At 51.4% G+C, this 13,809-nt stretch overlaps 1 protein-coding gene across 1 annotated transcript; it reads right to left on the reverse strand.

The window, feature by feature from the left end:
* Positions 1 to 4,413: 4,413 nt before the first annotated feature.
* On the reverse strand, positions 4,414 to 13,457 carry HECTD3 (HECT domain E3 ubiquitin protein ligase 3). The gene is made up of 21 exons (XM_032247372.1): positions 12,667 to 13,457; positions 12,324 to 12,484; positions 11,993 to 12,085; positions 11,779 to 11,914; positions 11,363 to 11,478; positions 11,164 to 11,277; positions 10,939 to 11,021; positions 10,332 to 10,497; positions 10,032 to 10,113; positions 9,195 to 9,377; positions 8,994 to 9,046; positions 8,759 to 8,823; positions 8,500 to 8,603; positions 8,147 to 8,266; positions 7,944 to 8,033; positions 6,459 to 6,665; positions 6,121 to 6,250; positions 5,938 to 6,012; positions 5,726 to 5,807; positions 5,539 to 5,610; positions 4,414 to 5,445 (listed from the first exon to the last, which is right to left on the reverse strand). Exons 1-21 carry the CDS (start codon positions 13,033 to 13,035, stop codon positions 5,361 to 5,363), a joined length of 2,586 nt encoding a protein of 861 aa, XP_032103263.1. The 5' UTR covers positions 13,036 to 13,457; the 3' UTR covers positions 4,414 to 5,360.
* Positions 13,458 to 13,809: the final 352 nt, after the last annotated feature.

Raw genomic sequence — 13,809 nt, forward strand, 5'->3', positions numbered from 1 at the left:
GAAGCACAGGAGGTTAAGCAACTTGCTCATGGTCAACAGCTAGTATGTGGCATAGCCAGAATATGGCTATAGTCAAGCTGACTCCAATGTGCTCTTAACTAGTACACAACAGCATATCGCCTCCCCATGGTATATATCCAATATATGGGTTCTTCCATAAAGAAAAAATGTTGAATTCATAAAAATTTTGATGTCTAAAAATCAAAATAATTGATCCCATGGAGATAAGAGTAGAAGAGGAGAAGGGTAGAAGAGTCCCAGAGGCTGGGAAGGGTAGTGGGGAGATTAGGAGGAGAAGAGGGTGGTTAATGGGTACAAAAAATAGTTGGAATGAATGAGTAATGCCTTGTGTTTGACAGCACAACAGGGTGACTATAGTCAATAATACTTTAGTTGTACTTTTAAAAACAGATAAAAGAGGCCAGCCATGGAAGCTCACACCTGTAATCCCAGCACTTTGGGAGGTCGAGGTGGGCGGATCACCTGAGGTCAGGAGTTCGAGACCAGCCTGGCCAACATGGTGAAACCCCATCTCTATTAAAAATATAAAAATTAGCTAGAAAAGGTGGCTGATGCCTGTAGTCCCAGCTACTTGGGAGGCTGAGGTGGGAGAATTACTTGAACCTGGGAGGAGGGAAGTTGCAGTGAGCCAAGACTGCGTCACTGCACTCCAGCCTGCAGTGCAAGACCCTGTCTCAAAAAACAAAACCAAAAAAAAAAAAAAAGGTATAATTGGATTGTTTGCAACACAAAGGATAAATGCTTGAGAGGATGGATACCCCCATTTACCCTGATGTGATCATAACACATTGCATGCCTGTATCAGAACATCTCCTATACTCCATAAATATATACACCTACTATGTACCCACAAAAATTAAAAATAAAAAATTATTGGCCAGGCATGGTAGCTTATGCCTCCTAGCACTTTGGGATGCTGAGGCAGGTGGACTGCTTGAGCCCAGGAGTTCAAGACTACCCTGGGCAACATGGCGAGACCGTATCTCTACAAAAAAAGAAAAAAAGTTAGCTGGGTGTGGTGTTGCATGGCTGTAGTCCCAGGTACTTGGGAGGCTAAGGTGGGAGGATCGCTTGGCCTTAAGGTGGAGGTTGCAGTGAGCCGAGATCATTCCACTGCATTCCAGTCTGAAGGAAGGAGTGACCCTGTCTAAAAAAAAATCCTAACAAAAATAAATTATGAAAAGAGTTTTGAACTTTTTACATTAGAAATGAACACACATGAAATTAAAAGGTAAAGGACAGACTATGAAAACATTTGTAACACCTGACATGACAGACAAAGGGGTTAGGATACAACACCTTAGATACTAAGTCAACAGGCTTTGGAGCTGGCAAACCACCATCCTGATCTCCATCACTTAACCACTTATCCTGGGCAAGTAATTTAATTCCTCATCGCTCTAGGTTTCTCATGTGGAAAAGGGCATAATAATAGTACTTACTTTACAGAGTTGTTAAAATGATAAAACAAGATAATAAATGTATGTTACTTATCACAGTGCTTTGCTAAGAGGATGATCAGCAACTACCAAGCTTTTATTATTTTAGTACCATGCAAAGGTTAATACAAATCAATAAAATATAATAAAAACAGAAAAATGGACAAAAATATATGAAGTGTAGCTCATAAAGAAGAAAAATAATGGCTCGATATAGTAAATAAAACAATGCAAATAAAACATAACACTTTTACCATTTTTCAGCACACTGAATTGTCAATAAACATTTTAAGTGTTAATGCTCAAGGGTGGTGAGTTTAGGAAATAAGACACTAGAGGGATTGAAAATTGATTCATCCTTCCTATAGGGCAGTTTCTCAATGAAGTGATTTTAAGAAGTTATTCTAAGAAAATAAGTAGATAATGCAATGGTATATGCATGAGGATGTTGATTGCAAGATCTGTAGTTTTCAGTATTGAAAATTTGTGAACAATCTTAATGTCCATCTGCAGAGGGTTTAAAATAAATATAAATTGGCTGGGCACGGTGGCTCATGCCTGTAATCCCAGCACTTTGGAAGGCTGAGGTGTGTGGATCACCTGAGGTCAGGAGTTCAAGACCAGCCTGGCCAATATGGTGAAACCCTGTCTCCACTAAAAATACAAAAATTGGCCGGTCATGATGGCAGACTCCTGTAATCCCAGTTACTTGGGACCTGGGACAAGGAGAATCATTTGAACCTGGGAGGCAGAGGTTGTAGTAAGCCAAGATTGTGCCACTGCCCTCAAGCCTGGGCAACATAGGGAGACACTGTATCAAATAAATAAATAAATGGTTAAAATAAGTGCCTCTTGTCCCAGTCACCATTTCCTGCTTTGATTAATCCCTGCCAGCTGTCTCCTTCTCAACCCCTTCTCTACACAGCCACCAAAGGCAAATATAGTTATGTCACTTTCTTGCTTAACACCCTCAGGGCTGTTCATTATAAAATCCTAAAACTGGCCTTGTAAGGCTGGAGTCTCATTTCTCTCTTCCCTTTACACTCCAGCAACACAGTACTCAACAGGCTTCTCAGTTGGCCTTTGTGTTCAGTTACATGCCTTAGGGACTTTGCATTTCATTGAGCTGCATTGGTTAGAATGATCCTGTTTTGTCCTCTTAATTTTCACTTCTTTGTGGCATTTACACAAATGTTGTTAAATGTTGTTTATGCAACTCTTTGTTTATATATGTCTCTCCCATTAGAGTTTAAATCCCATGAGGGCTAAAATTATCACTGCTTTAGCCAGGATTTTATCCATTCACCTAGTATAGTGCCTGACCTAGGTGCTTGATGCCTATTAGTTTACGGAATGAACGAATGAAGGGTTAAATAAAATGCAGGCTACAAAATATACAGTGAGTGAAAGAGGGACTAAAGTCTTCATGTGACCATACCAGGAACAGAAACGGACTACTTCCTGCAGGTGCATGTGGCTGGGGCCCCTCTCCTGAGGGGAGAGAAGGGAGAGGTACACCTCTGACCTGGGAAGAGCAGAGCTGGGTGAGGGTGGTGGCCTCGGGGGTTCCTGTCCCTTCTGCTCCCTGGGAGGGAAGGGGGTTCACCACCCAACGTGCAGGGGGACGGGGGCGGGGGAGGGCGGTGACAGCCAAGACTCAGCTGTTTAAGTTCCGTGTTTTGGGATAGGCCTCGGGGTGCAAACAATGGACAGAGGAGATCAACCCCTCACACAGTAGTTTCCCAACTAGAGCAGCATCAGGGCGCACCCTAGAGGACAAGGAGGGGAAGAGTTGCCAGGGCGGGACTCTGCACAAGCCACTTCTCTGTGCAATCGGCCACCACAAGGTCTCACATTGTACCTTGACTCTGAGACAACTAGGACCCTGGGGCTGTGCTTGAGGGTGTGACTGCCCACTGTGGGGGTGTAGGGGTACTGTTCACACACAGGGTTCTCCCAGATATTCCTTTTCTTTTTTGATACAGGGTCTCACTGTCGCCCAGGCTAGAGTGTAGTGGAATGATCCTGGCTCACTGCAACCTCTACCTCCCAGGCTCAAGTGATCCTCCTGCCTCAGTCTCCCAAGTAGCTGGCACCACAGGCACACACCACCAAACCCGGCTAATTTTTGTATTTTTAGTAGAGACAGGGTTTCAACATGTTGGCTAGGCCGGTCTCAAACACCTGGGCTCAAGTGATCCGCCTGCCTCAGCCTCCCAAAGTGCTGGGATTCCAGGTGTGAGCCACCATGCCTGGCCCCAGGTACCTGTTCCTGAAGACTACTCAGGGCTATAATCCTAGCACTTTGGGAGGCTGAGGTGGGGGAATGCCTCAGGCCAAGAGTTCGAGAACAACCTGCTTAACATAGGGAAAACCCCATCTCTGCAAAAAATTAGCTGGAAGTGGTGGCATACTTGTGGTCCCAGCTACTCAGGAAGCTGAGGTGGGAGGACCACTTGAGCCGAGGAGGCCCAGGCTGGAGTGAGCTGTGATTGCACCACTGCATGCCAGCCTAGGCAACAGAGACCTAAACAAAAACCAAAAATACTGCACCTTAGCTGGGGGGCTGGGAGCAACGTAATAAAGATGCTACGGACTTGACTTCTGTCAACAACCCTGACTTGGCTGGTTTGTCAGCCCTCCCAAGTCTCTGTCTTCTGTGATGTCAAATTCTTCTGCCCAGTTGGTTCCAGAAGTGGACTTCCATCCTCCAAATCACCATATCCATGCCAGAAAATGTCAGGCCAGCTTCTGTTTGTTTTCTCTTTTCTGGGCAGTGGGGCCCTTATGTCCCTGCTCAGCTCCAGATGTGTAACTGTGCAGCATTTGTCACTGAGAAGCCCTATTACTCACACTTAATATTCATCTTCTTGGCTCCTAGCAGGGCATTAAAGTCGATTTCTCATTCTGATCCCTGTGCCTAAGCCCAGGGCCCAATAAACACATTCTGAAGGAATGAATTCATCTATTTATTCAACTTTCCAGTATGCAAGAACTTCTTTTCATGGAGTGTCATGGAGGCCCTGAAAGGAGGATGGTCAACTGGGGTAGGGGCGTGCATAGCTCTAGGAGCAGGTTTGAGGTCTAGGCTTTAGAGTTGGGGAAAGGGGAGCTATTACAGATTTCAAAAGGACATAACTGGCCTCAACCTGTGCAAAATCTTGGGGGTGAAAGAGCAGATGGAGTCAGGCTGAAGTGATACAGAAGTGATGAATATGGGGAGGTTGTATGGTAGTAAAGAGTTCACATTGAATGGATGTGGGTTCTAAGCCAGGGAAGGTGGTGGCACTTTGTTGAGACTAGGTTGGAAGAACAGAGCTCACCACATCTCCAGTATGGAGGGAGAGGAGGAAAAGAGCAGTATATGAGGGCAGGTGCTCAGCTACTGCTTCCTTCTTGGAGCAGGTGACCAAGGAGTTTGGCCATCGCTCCCTGCCCATCCCAGGCTCCCTGCTTGGAGAGGGGCCTCCACCAACCTCCAGTGTTTTTAGTTTTGAGTCATGGCTGAAGAAAGCCAGAGAAAAAATAGGAGAAAAAAGGGAGCTGAGAATGGAGGCAAAGTCCATGGGTTGGGGACCTAGATGGCCCCCTTCAAGTAGCTCAGGCCTGGCAGCTTGTGCTGGGCTTGTGGAAGATTCCCTCTCAAGAGGTGAAATATCTCAGGAAGCACGCCCCAGCACGGGTAGGGCTTGTGGGTCTGCGGGGCTGGGCCACTAGTGTTCACCTGACCACACCAGCTGCCCCCATTCCAACTGCACACAGGAGCAGGGCACACGGAATTTTGCCAAGCATGTCAGCTCATATCATGAGCACAGACTCAAACTGCGGCAGGAAAGGTGTCTTCGCCTTGGTGAAGAGGGACCTGTGTAGTCCTGCCAGGCCCGCAACCTGTGGCACACCTCACTCCTCCCAAGGGCTCATGTCAGTGTCGATGGCCACACAGTTGTAAGCTGCATAGCGCAGCTTCTCCTCGCATACCTTCGCACTGCAGGAATGGGGACTTGGTCAGACCCCTCCATCACTACCAGGGGTGATGAGAATCCCCTGGGCCCCAACTTGAGCCTAAGAAAAAACCCACCTGGCATAATGTGGCAGGAACAGGGTGCTGGAGCAGGTGGAAGACTCAGGCAGCGCGTCTGTGGTCTCGTAGCTGGCGGCATTGAAGGACCATATGTCAGGAAGATGTGTTGGGGCACACGTGTTGTATGTGGGGAGGGAGGACAGAAGGTGGCCACGGCACCTTCAGGCCTCCCTCCAGCACTCACCCCAGCTTGTCAGGGTAGATGTAAATCCGTGCTGGCAGGCGGCTGCGGCCTGTAACAAAGCGCAGGAAGCGGCTCCGGTCCTCTGGAAGGAAAAGGAAATCAGTGTCCACCATCAGTGTGGATGGTGAGGGAAGGTCTACAACTTCTACCCTGCCTCTATGTCCCAGCAGTAGAGTCCAAACCCAGATGTCACCCTGCCCTCCTCCACTGACCATTGGTGAAGTTGTTCAGTGCCTCCCAGAAATACTGCACCCGCGTGTCAGACGGCTCAAAGTCCTCGAAACGGGCTAGTGGAGATAAGGCCAGTATTCATTCTTGGGTTTCATCTTGCCCAGTCCTTGATCCCCAACCCCTGTGCTGTGCTGCCCTGCCCTGCCTCGCCTTGGGGAACTCACTGAGCTTGCGCAGAGCATCCACAGTGACCTCTGGATCCCCACACACTTTCTTCTCCAACTCTTGCCAGGTCAGCAAGTCCAGCACAGCCTGTGGCACCACCTTCAGCAGACCTGCCTGCATAGCTGCCACCTGGGGAGTGGGTAAAAGTCTTGGCTGGGGAAGAAGGCACAACTCCTGTCTTACACTGGGGGGCATCTCTGTACACTCAGCAGCAGGAAGGTGGCACTGAGGAGTGATGGGGGCCAGATTTCTTGGAGTACTAGTGGCCTACACGCTGCGCTCTAGCACCCAGGGGCTGGGGCCAAAGCTCTCTGTTCTACTGGCCTCTGGGTACTACCTGCTCCTTGCTCTCCTCTAGCCGTGCTTTCTGGACCAGTTGGATGAAACGAGAACGGTCCTCATATCCCACGACGATGCCTGCGCCCCCAGGGATCAGCTCCACCACCTGTTGGTCACTCAGTACAGTGGTGAATGTTAGCTCCTTCCCAAACTTGAACTCAAACGTCTCCTTGTCCATTCCTTCCATCACTTCCAGGAGCTTCACCTGGGGGTTGGAGAGAGGCAGGGAGACAACCTTTTCATTGTGGAGATGGTCCCTGTCTTTCCTCAAGATGCTCACAGGGAAGCAGAGAGAGCCAGGCAAGGTAGTGCCCCTGCAGGCAGCAGGGAATGAGGGTGTCAGTATGGAAGGAGCTGTTAAAGCATCAAGACAACACCTAACCAGCCTTGGAGGCCAGAGGAGGCATCCTGTGGGAAATGGCATCTCAGCTGAGACCCAAATGATGGCTGGGCCATAAGCAAGGTTAGGAGAGAAAACATCTTAGAGAAGGCTGGAAAGAGCAAAAGGCCTAAGGAATCTGTTTGGCTAGGGCCTGAATGTAAACCAAGTGGCCATAGATACAGGTTCACGTAAGGCCTTTACAGATTCTGCATTCTATCCTAAGCCTAGGGTCGGGCCATTTAAGAGTTTAAATAAGGAGAGTGAAATGAATTACTCTGGCTGCATGGAGGCCAAATGGGTAAGAATGGAGACAGGGACACCAGTTTTTTAGTAAGCAGTTAGCTCAGGAGAAAAGGTGGCTCAATCAGGCAGGGACATAGTAGTGATATGAGGGAAGTAGACAGATTACAGAGGGAGACTTAAGACTTTGGGAGGCCAAGGTGAGAGGATTGCAAGGTCAGGAGTTTGAGACCAGCCTGACCAACATGGTGAAACCCTGTCTCTACTAAATATACAAAAATTAGCTGGGCATGGTGGCGTGCACCTGTAATTCCAGCTACTCAGGAGGCTGAGGTAGGAGAATTGCTTGAACCTGGGAGGTGGAGGTTGCAGTGAGCCAAGATCACACCACTGCACTCCAGCCTGGGTGACAGAGCGAAACTCTGTCCCAACAACAACAACAACAACAACAACAACAACAACAACAACAAAACAATGTGGGGACAAGGGAGAAGGAGGGGTGAAGGGTGGTCCTGTGGGCTTTGGCATGGGGAGGAGTGGGACATGGCACCCTTCTGAGGCAGAAGCCCTAGAGGAGAATAGTCTTGGGAGAAGATAAAGAATACAGTGAGCCTGAAACACCATCTTGGGGCAAATATCCAGGATGTAGATACATATATGACCCCAAGCTTAGGAGAGGCTGGGGCTAGAAGTCAGGATTTTAGGGGTCATGAGTATAGAGACAGTAGTTGAAGCCATGGAAGTAGACAGGATTGGAGAGGGATCTTGTGTGTGGTGGAAGAACAAGGTACAGAACTGCCTTAGGGAGGACCAACCTTTAGGGACTCGGCAGAGGAAACACCGGTTCCAGGTCCTACTCACCAGCACAGAGTCCACAGCTGGGAAGTCCTTGTTCCAGCTCACCTCCTCACCAGAAAGTTGCTTCCACACAAAACCAGGCAGGGCCAGGACCTGTGTGACAAACACTCCCCACTGTCTTCTTATCCTGAGCTGCCCAGGTTTGGCTGTCCCCTCCTTTCAGGGGCCAGGGCTGGTTAGATTGGGGTATGGATAAGGCTACTCACCAGGAACTCCTTACCCCGAAGGGCAGCCCCCATCAGCTGTCCAATCCATTCATACTTGGCAAAGTCTCGGCAGGAGGGGTTGGGCACATACATGTCCCGGGCCTCACCAGTGCCATTGCCCTGCCCCAGAGACAGAGCTGTCAGTGTGACATGAAATACACCCTACTCTCCTACCCCAAAGACTTCCCTAAACATTTTCCACTGGGGATCCTAAATGATCCCTCCAAATGTACAGTGGCTCCTCCTCTCCCTGTCTGCCCAGAGGTTGCCCTGAGCAGCTCAGTCCCTCCTCTGCCCCCTTTCTAGCTCAATCTGGCACCTGAGAGGTTTGCAGTGATGAAAAGGGAGATTACCTGGTTGGCTGTGCGCACAAAGAAGGGCAGAGGCACAGGGGTATCCGCTGAGCTAGGGCACAGCTCTTCTGACATATCTGCCAGGCTATCCCGGAAACCACCCCCTGAAATGACAGATGCCCTCAGCTGGGTACTCAAGGGCCCAACTCCCATAATGGGGTAATGAATAGGCCCCCTATTATTATTAGCTGGTGAAAATCCTCTATCACTTTAATAGGGCAGCATGCAGGACCCTTATCATCCTCCCTCAGGGCCTTACCTTGGTCAATGATGCCTTCTGCAATGAATTTACACTCCCACCACTGATCATAACGCATGGGCCACCTGCAAAAAACGTGTGCAGATTTGTCATCATGTGGGGCCAGGGTACAGGGCAATTCATCAGCCCAGAGACCACTGGGAAAAGCAGTCATGGCAAGGGGTGCCTGGAGCAGTGTGTGGTTGTGTGTATGCACACAGGTGTCCAGAGTAAGCCCTTCACTCTCATGCCATACCTGTAATCCAGGGGCTTTTCATATTTGTCAGAGGGCTTGAGGCCTTCATATACCTGGGGGCAAGGAGGAAAAGGGAGTCATAGGAAAGTATGTCAAGACCTGGCCCCATATTTGCCCAAAGACCTTGTTCAGGTCCCTCTTGGCCTAGCCCCCTTGGCCCTTGACTGGTCCTATCTCAGTCTGACCCTAGGTGGTCCAGACCTGGGTGAAGACCGCATTCTTGCAGGCAGGGTCTCGAGAGGGGCAGGCACGGTGTTCCATGGCAAGGCGGCGGTTGATGTATAGGCGTGGCATGAAGCTGGGCTTGCTGCTCTCTGAGTCACGCAGGCACTGAGCCACCAGGCCGGGCCGCTGGCGGGACAGCAGTAGGAACTGCTTCACTTGCTAGTGAGGAGAGGTGGCCAGAGCAGGATGAGTGGCAGTCAGCCTCTGTCCAGGCCCTGGAACTTTCCTCTCTGCCTGTATTCAATTCCATCATTTCAGTCTAAGTCTAGTCCATCCCTGTCCTTGTCTCCAGTCCCTTCCTTAGTTCAGCCACCAGAGGGGAGCTTTTTAAAACAAAACAAAACAAAACAAAACAAAATCTAATATTGTCATTACCTTGCTTACCACCTTTCCAATAGCTCTATTACCCTGGGACAAAGTCCTTGCTTCACAGTCCAGCCCACAGGACCCTCTGCAACCAGGACCTGCCTCCTGCCCACATCCTCCCACCCTCATCCCTCTGTCACACTCATACCTTCCTGCACACTTTTCTCAGGTCATCTTGAGTTGCTGGTAACTCCCAGTATGTACCTCTCATGCAACCTGCCCCGCCTGAGCTATCAATAGCCCTTGGGTATTCCACACACTCATATGGGGAACAGCATCCCAAATACTAAATTTGGACCATTTGTTCTGACTGTCTTCCTATGTTCCCAGACCTAGCAAAGATCTTGTCCTAAAGAAGGTTTTAGGAATTCTGCTAAAGAATAAACAACTACATGAGCAGGAAGGGGGAACGCACTGCCAAGACCATCACTGGGTGGGTCAGCTCACCTTAATCTCACTGAAGGTGCCCAGTGTGTGGTCCCAGGCAGGTACCAGGTGGTGCAGGACACTATCGAGGATCTTGATGAATCTGGCATGGGTAGGTAAAGATTGACTGCAGCTAAAGTTTGGCATATGTGTAAGATCCCCAACTCCCCAACACACAGGGACAGGAGAAGGCAGGACCTGGGGGCTACTCTGACCCTTGAACAGCCTACACTATGAGACCTTGGGGACTTCATCCATGCACACAAACAAGGCTCAATGTTGGGGGAGGGGAAGGGCCCACAGGTCCGGGACCACAGCCACCTCTGCAGGAGGACAGCTCTGCGGTACAGTACTTCAGGGTCAGTGCCTTCCAGGCGTGGATATCGCACCAGACTAGTCGGCTGGAACAGGTCTGCATTCAACCCTAGTTCCCGCTGTCTAGACGACTTGATCTTCACCCCTCGGAGACGAACATCAATCCCATCATCTGGGAGAAGGAGTCAGAGTGAGGTCATTTATGGCACCTGCTGCCTCCTTGACCCTCAGGCCTGGGAATGGCTCCTTGGATGCTCAGCCTTTTGTCACTCTTAGCCCTTAGTAACCCAGGACCTTCAAGATCACCTTCTATCATCCAATTCTAATTTATCTATTCCTGCTGATTCCTCTGTCTACCACTATAATGGTGGGATGCCTAAGGGTTCCAACTCAGTTCCTCTTCCAGGTGAGCCCAACCACCTGTATGGCTTTAATGTGGGCCTATACCTGGCACATCCCACCTGGTTCAGGCCCCAAAGCTTCAAATGCTGGAGTTAGTTCAGCATCACCTTCACCCCAGCTCCAAGCCCATCCTCTTCTTTCCACACTCACTGTCTGTTTGCCCCATCTCCACACTGGGCTCTCTTTCCCTCCTTATTGCCTTAAGCTTCACCTCGGCACTCCACGATGCGAATCTCGATGATTGGGAGGTGGACAGTCATGTCTTCCAGGACACAGACATCCCCGATCAGGGTCCTGAGGAGATGAGTGTGAGGCACTGCAGATACTCCCTGTTTCAAGCCTTCAGAGATTGCTGGAGTCTCACTCAAACTTAGGCTTCCAAACTGGGCCAGGCTTGGAACACGCCCTACTTCCCTCCCCAGGCCAGCCTGCTCACTCGTCAATGCTCACGTCACTCAGCTTCTTTAGGTTGTCTCCTTCGCCCCCATAGACCACCACCCGCTTAGGCATAAAGTTGTCATCTGTGGTATCGACCGTGAGTAGCAGCTTCCTGAAGGGTCAGAGTGTGAACATGGGTCTTTGTGAACCCACAGTCACATGGCTCACCCACCCTGTCCTGCCCAGAGCCTACTCACTTGACAATGGTGCCCTTCTTCATGGTAAGCCGTACCCAGTGCTGGCACTGGGACCCATCACTCTCCCAGTAGGTATCAGCATTACTGTCTGTCAGGCATGACACGTTGAACTCCTCCTGGGCAGGGGCAGAGAGGTGGAGTCAGCAGTTACTCTCCCTCCCTGCGCTAGGCTTGTGCTCTGGCCCAGGAGCATCAGAGAAAGCATAGTGAAGCTGGGCTAAAGGGCAACTGGTATGGGATGGGGGGCCGGTGGGCGTGTAGGGGTTCCTATAGACTTCCAAGATGGGGAGCTGAACTGAGTGTGGCCCGTGGGCACTCTGTTTTGGTCCTGGCCTGGAAGTGGGAGTTCTTTCTGGATCTAGCCTTGAGGGGTGTGACTATATCTTGCCTGGGGTGGGAGGAGCCCCAGCACCCACCGTGTAGGAGGAAACGTCTATGCTCTCCACATACTGCTTCACGCTACCAAGGTTCTCATCCTCTTTGCCCAGGTGGTCATACAAGAAGTGGATCAGGTCCTCGTCGCACTCGTAGGTCCATGTCGGGGGTACATAGCTAAGCAACCCCAAGCCCCTATTAGACTGGGCCCAGACGCAGAGCTCCTTCCTCCCCACCCCATTCCATCTCACTCACAGTAGCCTTTGTACAGCTTCTGCGTATGCCTCTGCAGGCTGAGGTCTCGATCCCAGGCGATGTGAGTATGTCAGGTCCACCACCTGTTCCCACCTGTGAGCACAGAGTAGGGAGTGGGATGGGGAGGCATCAGCGGACAGCAGGACATTAGCGCCAGGCCTTCTCCAGTGCACTATCTTCCCGCCTCCAGACACCCCACCGGAGCTCCCTTCACGTCCCGCCCCTTCCTGTTCTTAAGGCTGCCTCGGCTCCAGTATCCCATCCACCCCAGGCTGTGGCTGAAGTACTCCCAAGCCCTCCTGGCCCCGCCATGTGGCAGCATGTGCAGGACCTGAGCACCGGCCGATAATCCACGCCAAAGAGCTGCTGCTGGCGCTGGAGGTGGTCGGGAGTGTCAATGGGTACCAGGCGGGCTCCGCCCTCCGCCGGGCGGCACACCAGCAGCCAGCCTTCCTGCAGCTCGCAGTCACCCAGGTGCTCTGCCAGCTGCTCCTGCCAGGATGCGCCGGATGGGGACAACCGTCAGGGAACTGCCCAGCCGCCCGCCCTGCCCAGCCCAGGGCAAAGGGCACCGAACGCAATCCCAACTCAATACAGGGGAGGAAAGGGAAACAGCCAGAGGTTTCTCTGGTCCCGGGGGTCTTTTACAGGGTCCCCGGCAGGGCAGAACGCACCTTGGTCAGCTTCACCCAGAGCCCGTGACCATTGCACAGCTCTTCGCCCGTGGTGCGCACGCAGGCGCCCCGCCGGAGCTCGATGCTGTCGCGAGCAGCGCGGAGGGGCCCGGAACCGGTAGCGGGGGCTGGGCCTGCGGCACCCACACGCAGCCCCGAGCCCTCTGCCTCCCACACGGGCAGGAGCACGCGCGACGGTCCCGCCGGGTCCTTGTAAAGCTTGTAGAGCACCTCTCGCGGCACGAAAGCCAGCGCAGCCGGCAGCGGCCGCCCGGCGCGGAGGCTCCGCGCTGCCTCCGCCAAGAAGCGCACTCGGCCCAGCAGCTGCCGCGGTGACTCCAGCGCCGCGCCCGGGCCAGGACCTGCCATGGCGAAGTGGCGGAGGGCAGCGCCTAGGGCCGACCCTGCCCGGCGAACAGCTGGCGCGACCGCGGACTGAGCTTCCCACCACGCCCTGCCCCGCCTTAGGCCAGCCTTCACCGTATGTTCTGGACTAAGCGCGCCCCGGCTCTCACGGTATTGCCCTGTGCACTCCTACACTCAACCATATTACCTGCCTCTGTGCCACCCTAACCCAGCCGGCTAAACCCAAGATCGGTGATTTCTACCTGATTGATCTCCCTCTCTCCATTTCCTTGCTGCTACCATTTAATATCTACCGCTACTACCCTTATTCAAGTCACCATTCTGTCTAACCCGGATCTTTGCAACAGTCATTTTTCTGGTCCTTCGGCCTGCTGATTTTCCTCCCACCTCCAACGAGTCGTTTTAAAATCTGCGAGACTCCTTATCCTATGGATGGTGTGACTAAAATGTTTGAGAGAATGGCCCTTTTTCCTGTTACTGACAGGAGTCTTGATTCATTTGGGTTGACCCTGGTTGTCACTCCTAATCCCAAGACCACTGGTGATCATTATTCATTTTAATGTGATTGCTGATTTCTGTTTCCCCACAGTCTTGTAGTTCCTTAAAGGCCGAAGCTGTCTTGAGCAGAAAGCTAACCTCTGCACCCACTACAGGTCCAGGCTCTTAATGGGTAATATAAGTACATGATGATTTCAGTTTCCTGTACAGCCTGGTTTCATCATTCTCAGTATGCCTGGTTGGATAAGACTGTTAGAATCATGAGTGGGACTTGCGCCA

Source organism: Sapajus apella, unplaced genomic scaffold (assembly GCF_009761245.1).
Source record: "Sapajus apella isolate SASKATOON/1434 unplaced genomic scaffold, GSC_monkey_1.0 scaffold62, whole genome shotgun sequence".
Classification (NCBI taxonomy): domain Eukaryota; kingdom Metazoa; phylum Chordata; class Mammalia; order Primates; family Cebidae; genus Sapajus; species Sapajus apella.

What these genes read in the sequence shown, in the direction of transcription:
- HECTD3 (XM_032247372.1), bottom strand. Translation starts at nt 13,035, where the DNA reads ATGGCAGGTCCTGGCCCGGGCGCGGCGCTGGAGTCACCGCGGCAGCTG. An exon ending in TCTGGGTGAAGCTGACCAAG is followed by an intron (nt 12,485 to 12,666) that starts GTGCGTTCTGCC and finishes GCATCCTGGCAG; the next exon opens with GAGCAGCTGGCAGAGCACCT. An exon ending in TAGACGTTTCCTCCTACACG is followed by an intron (nt 11,479 to 11,778) that starts GTGGGTGCTGGG and finishes GCCCCTGCCCAG; the next exon opens with GAGGAGTTCAACGTGTCATG.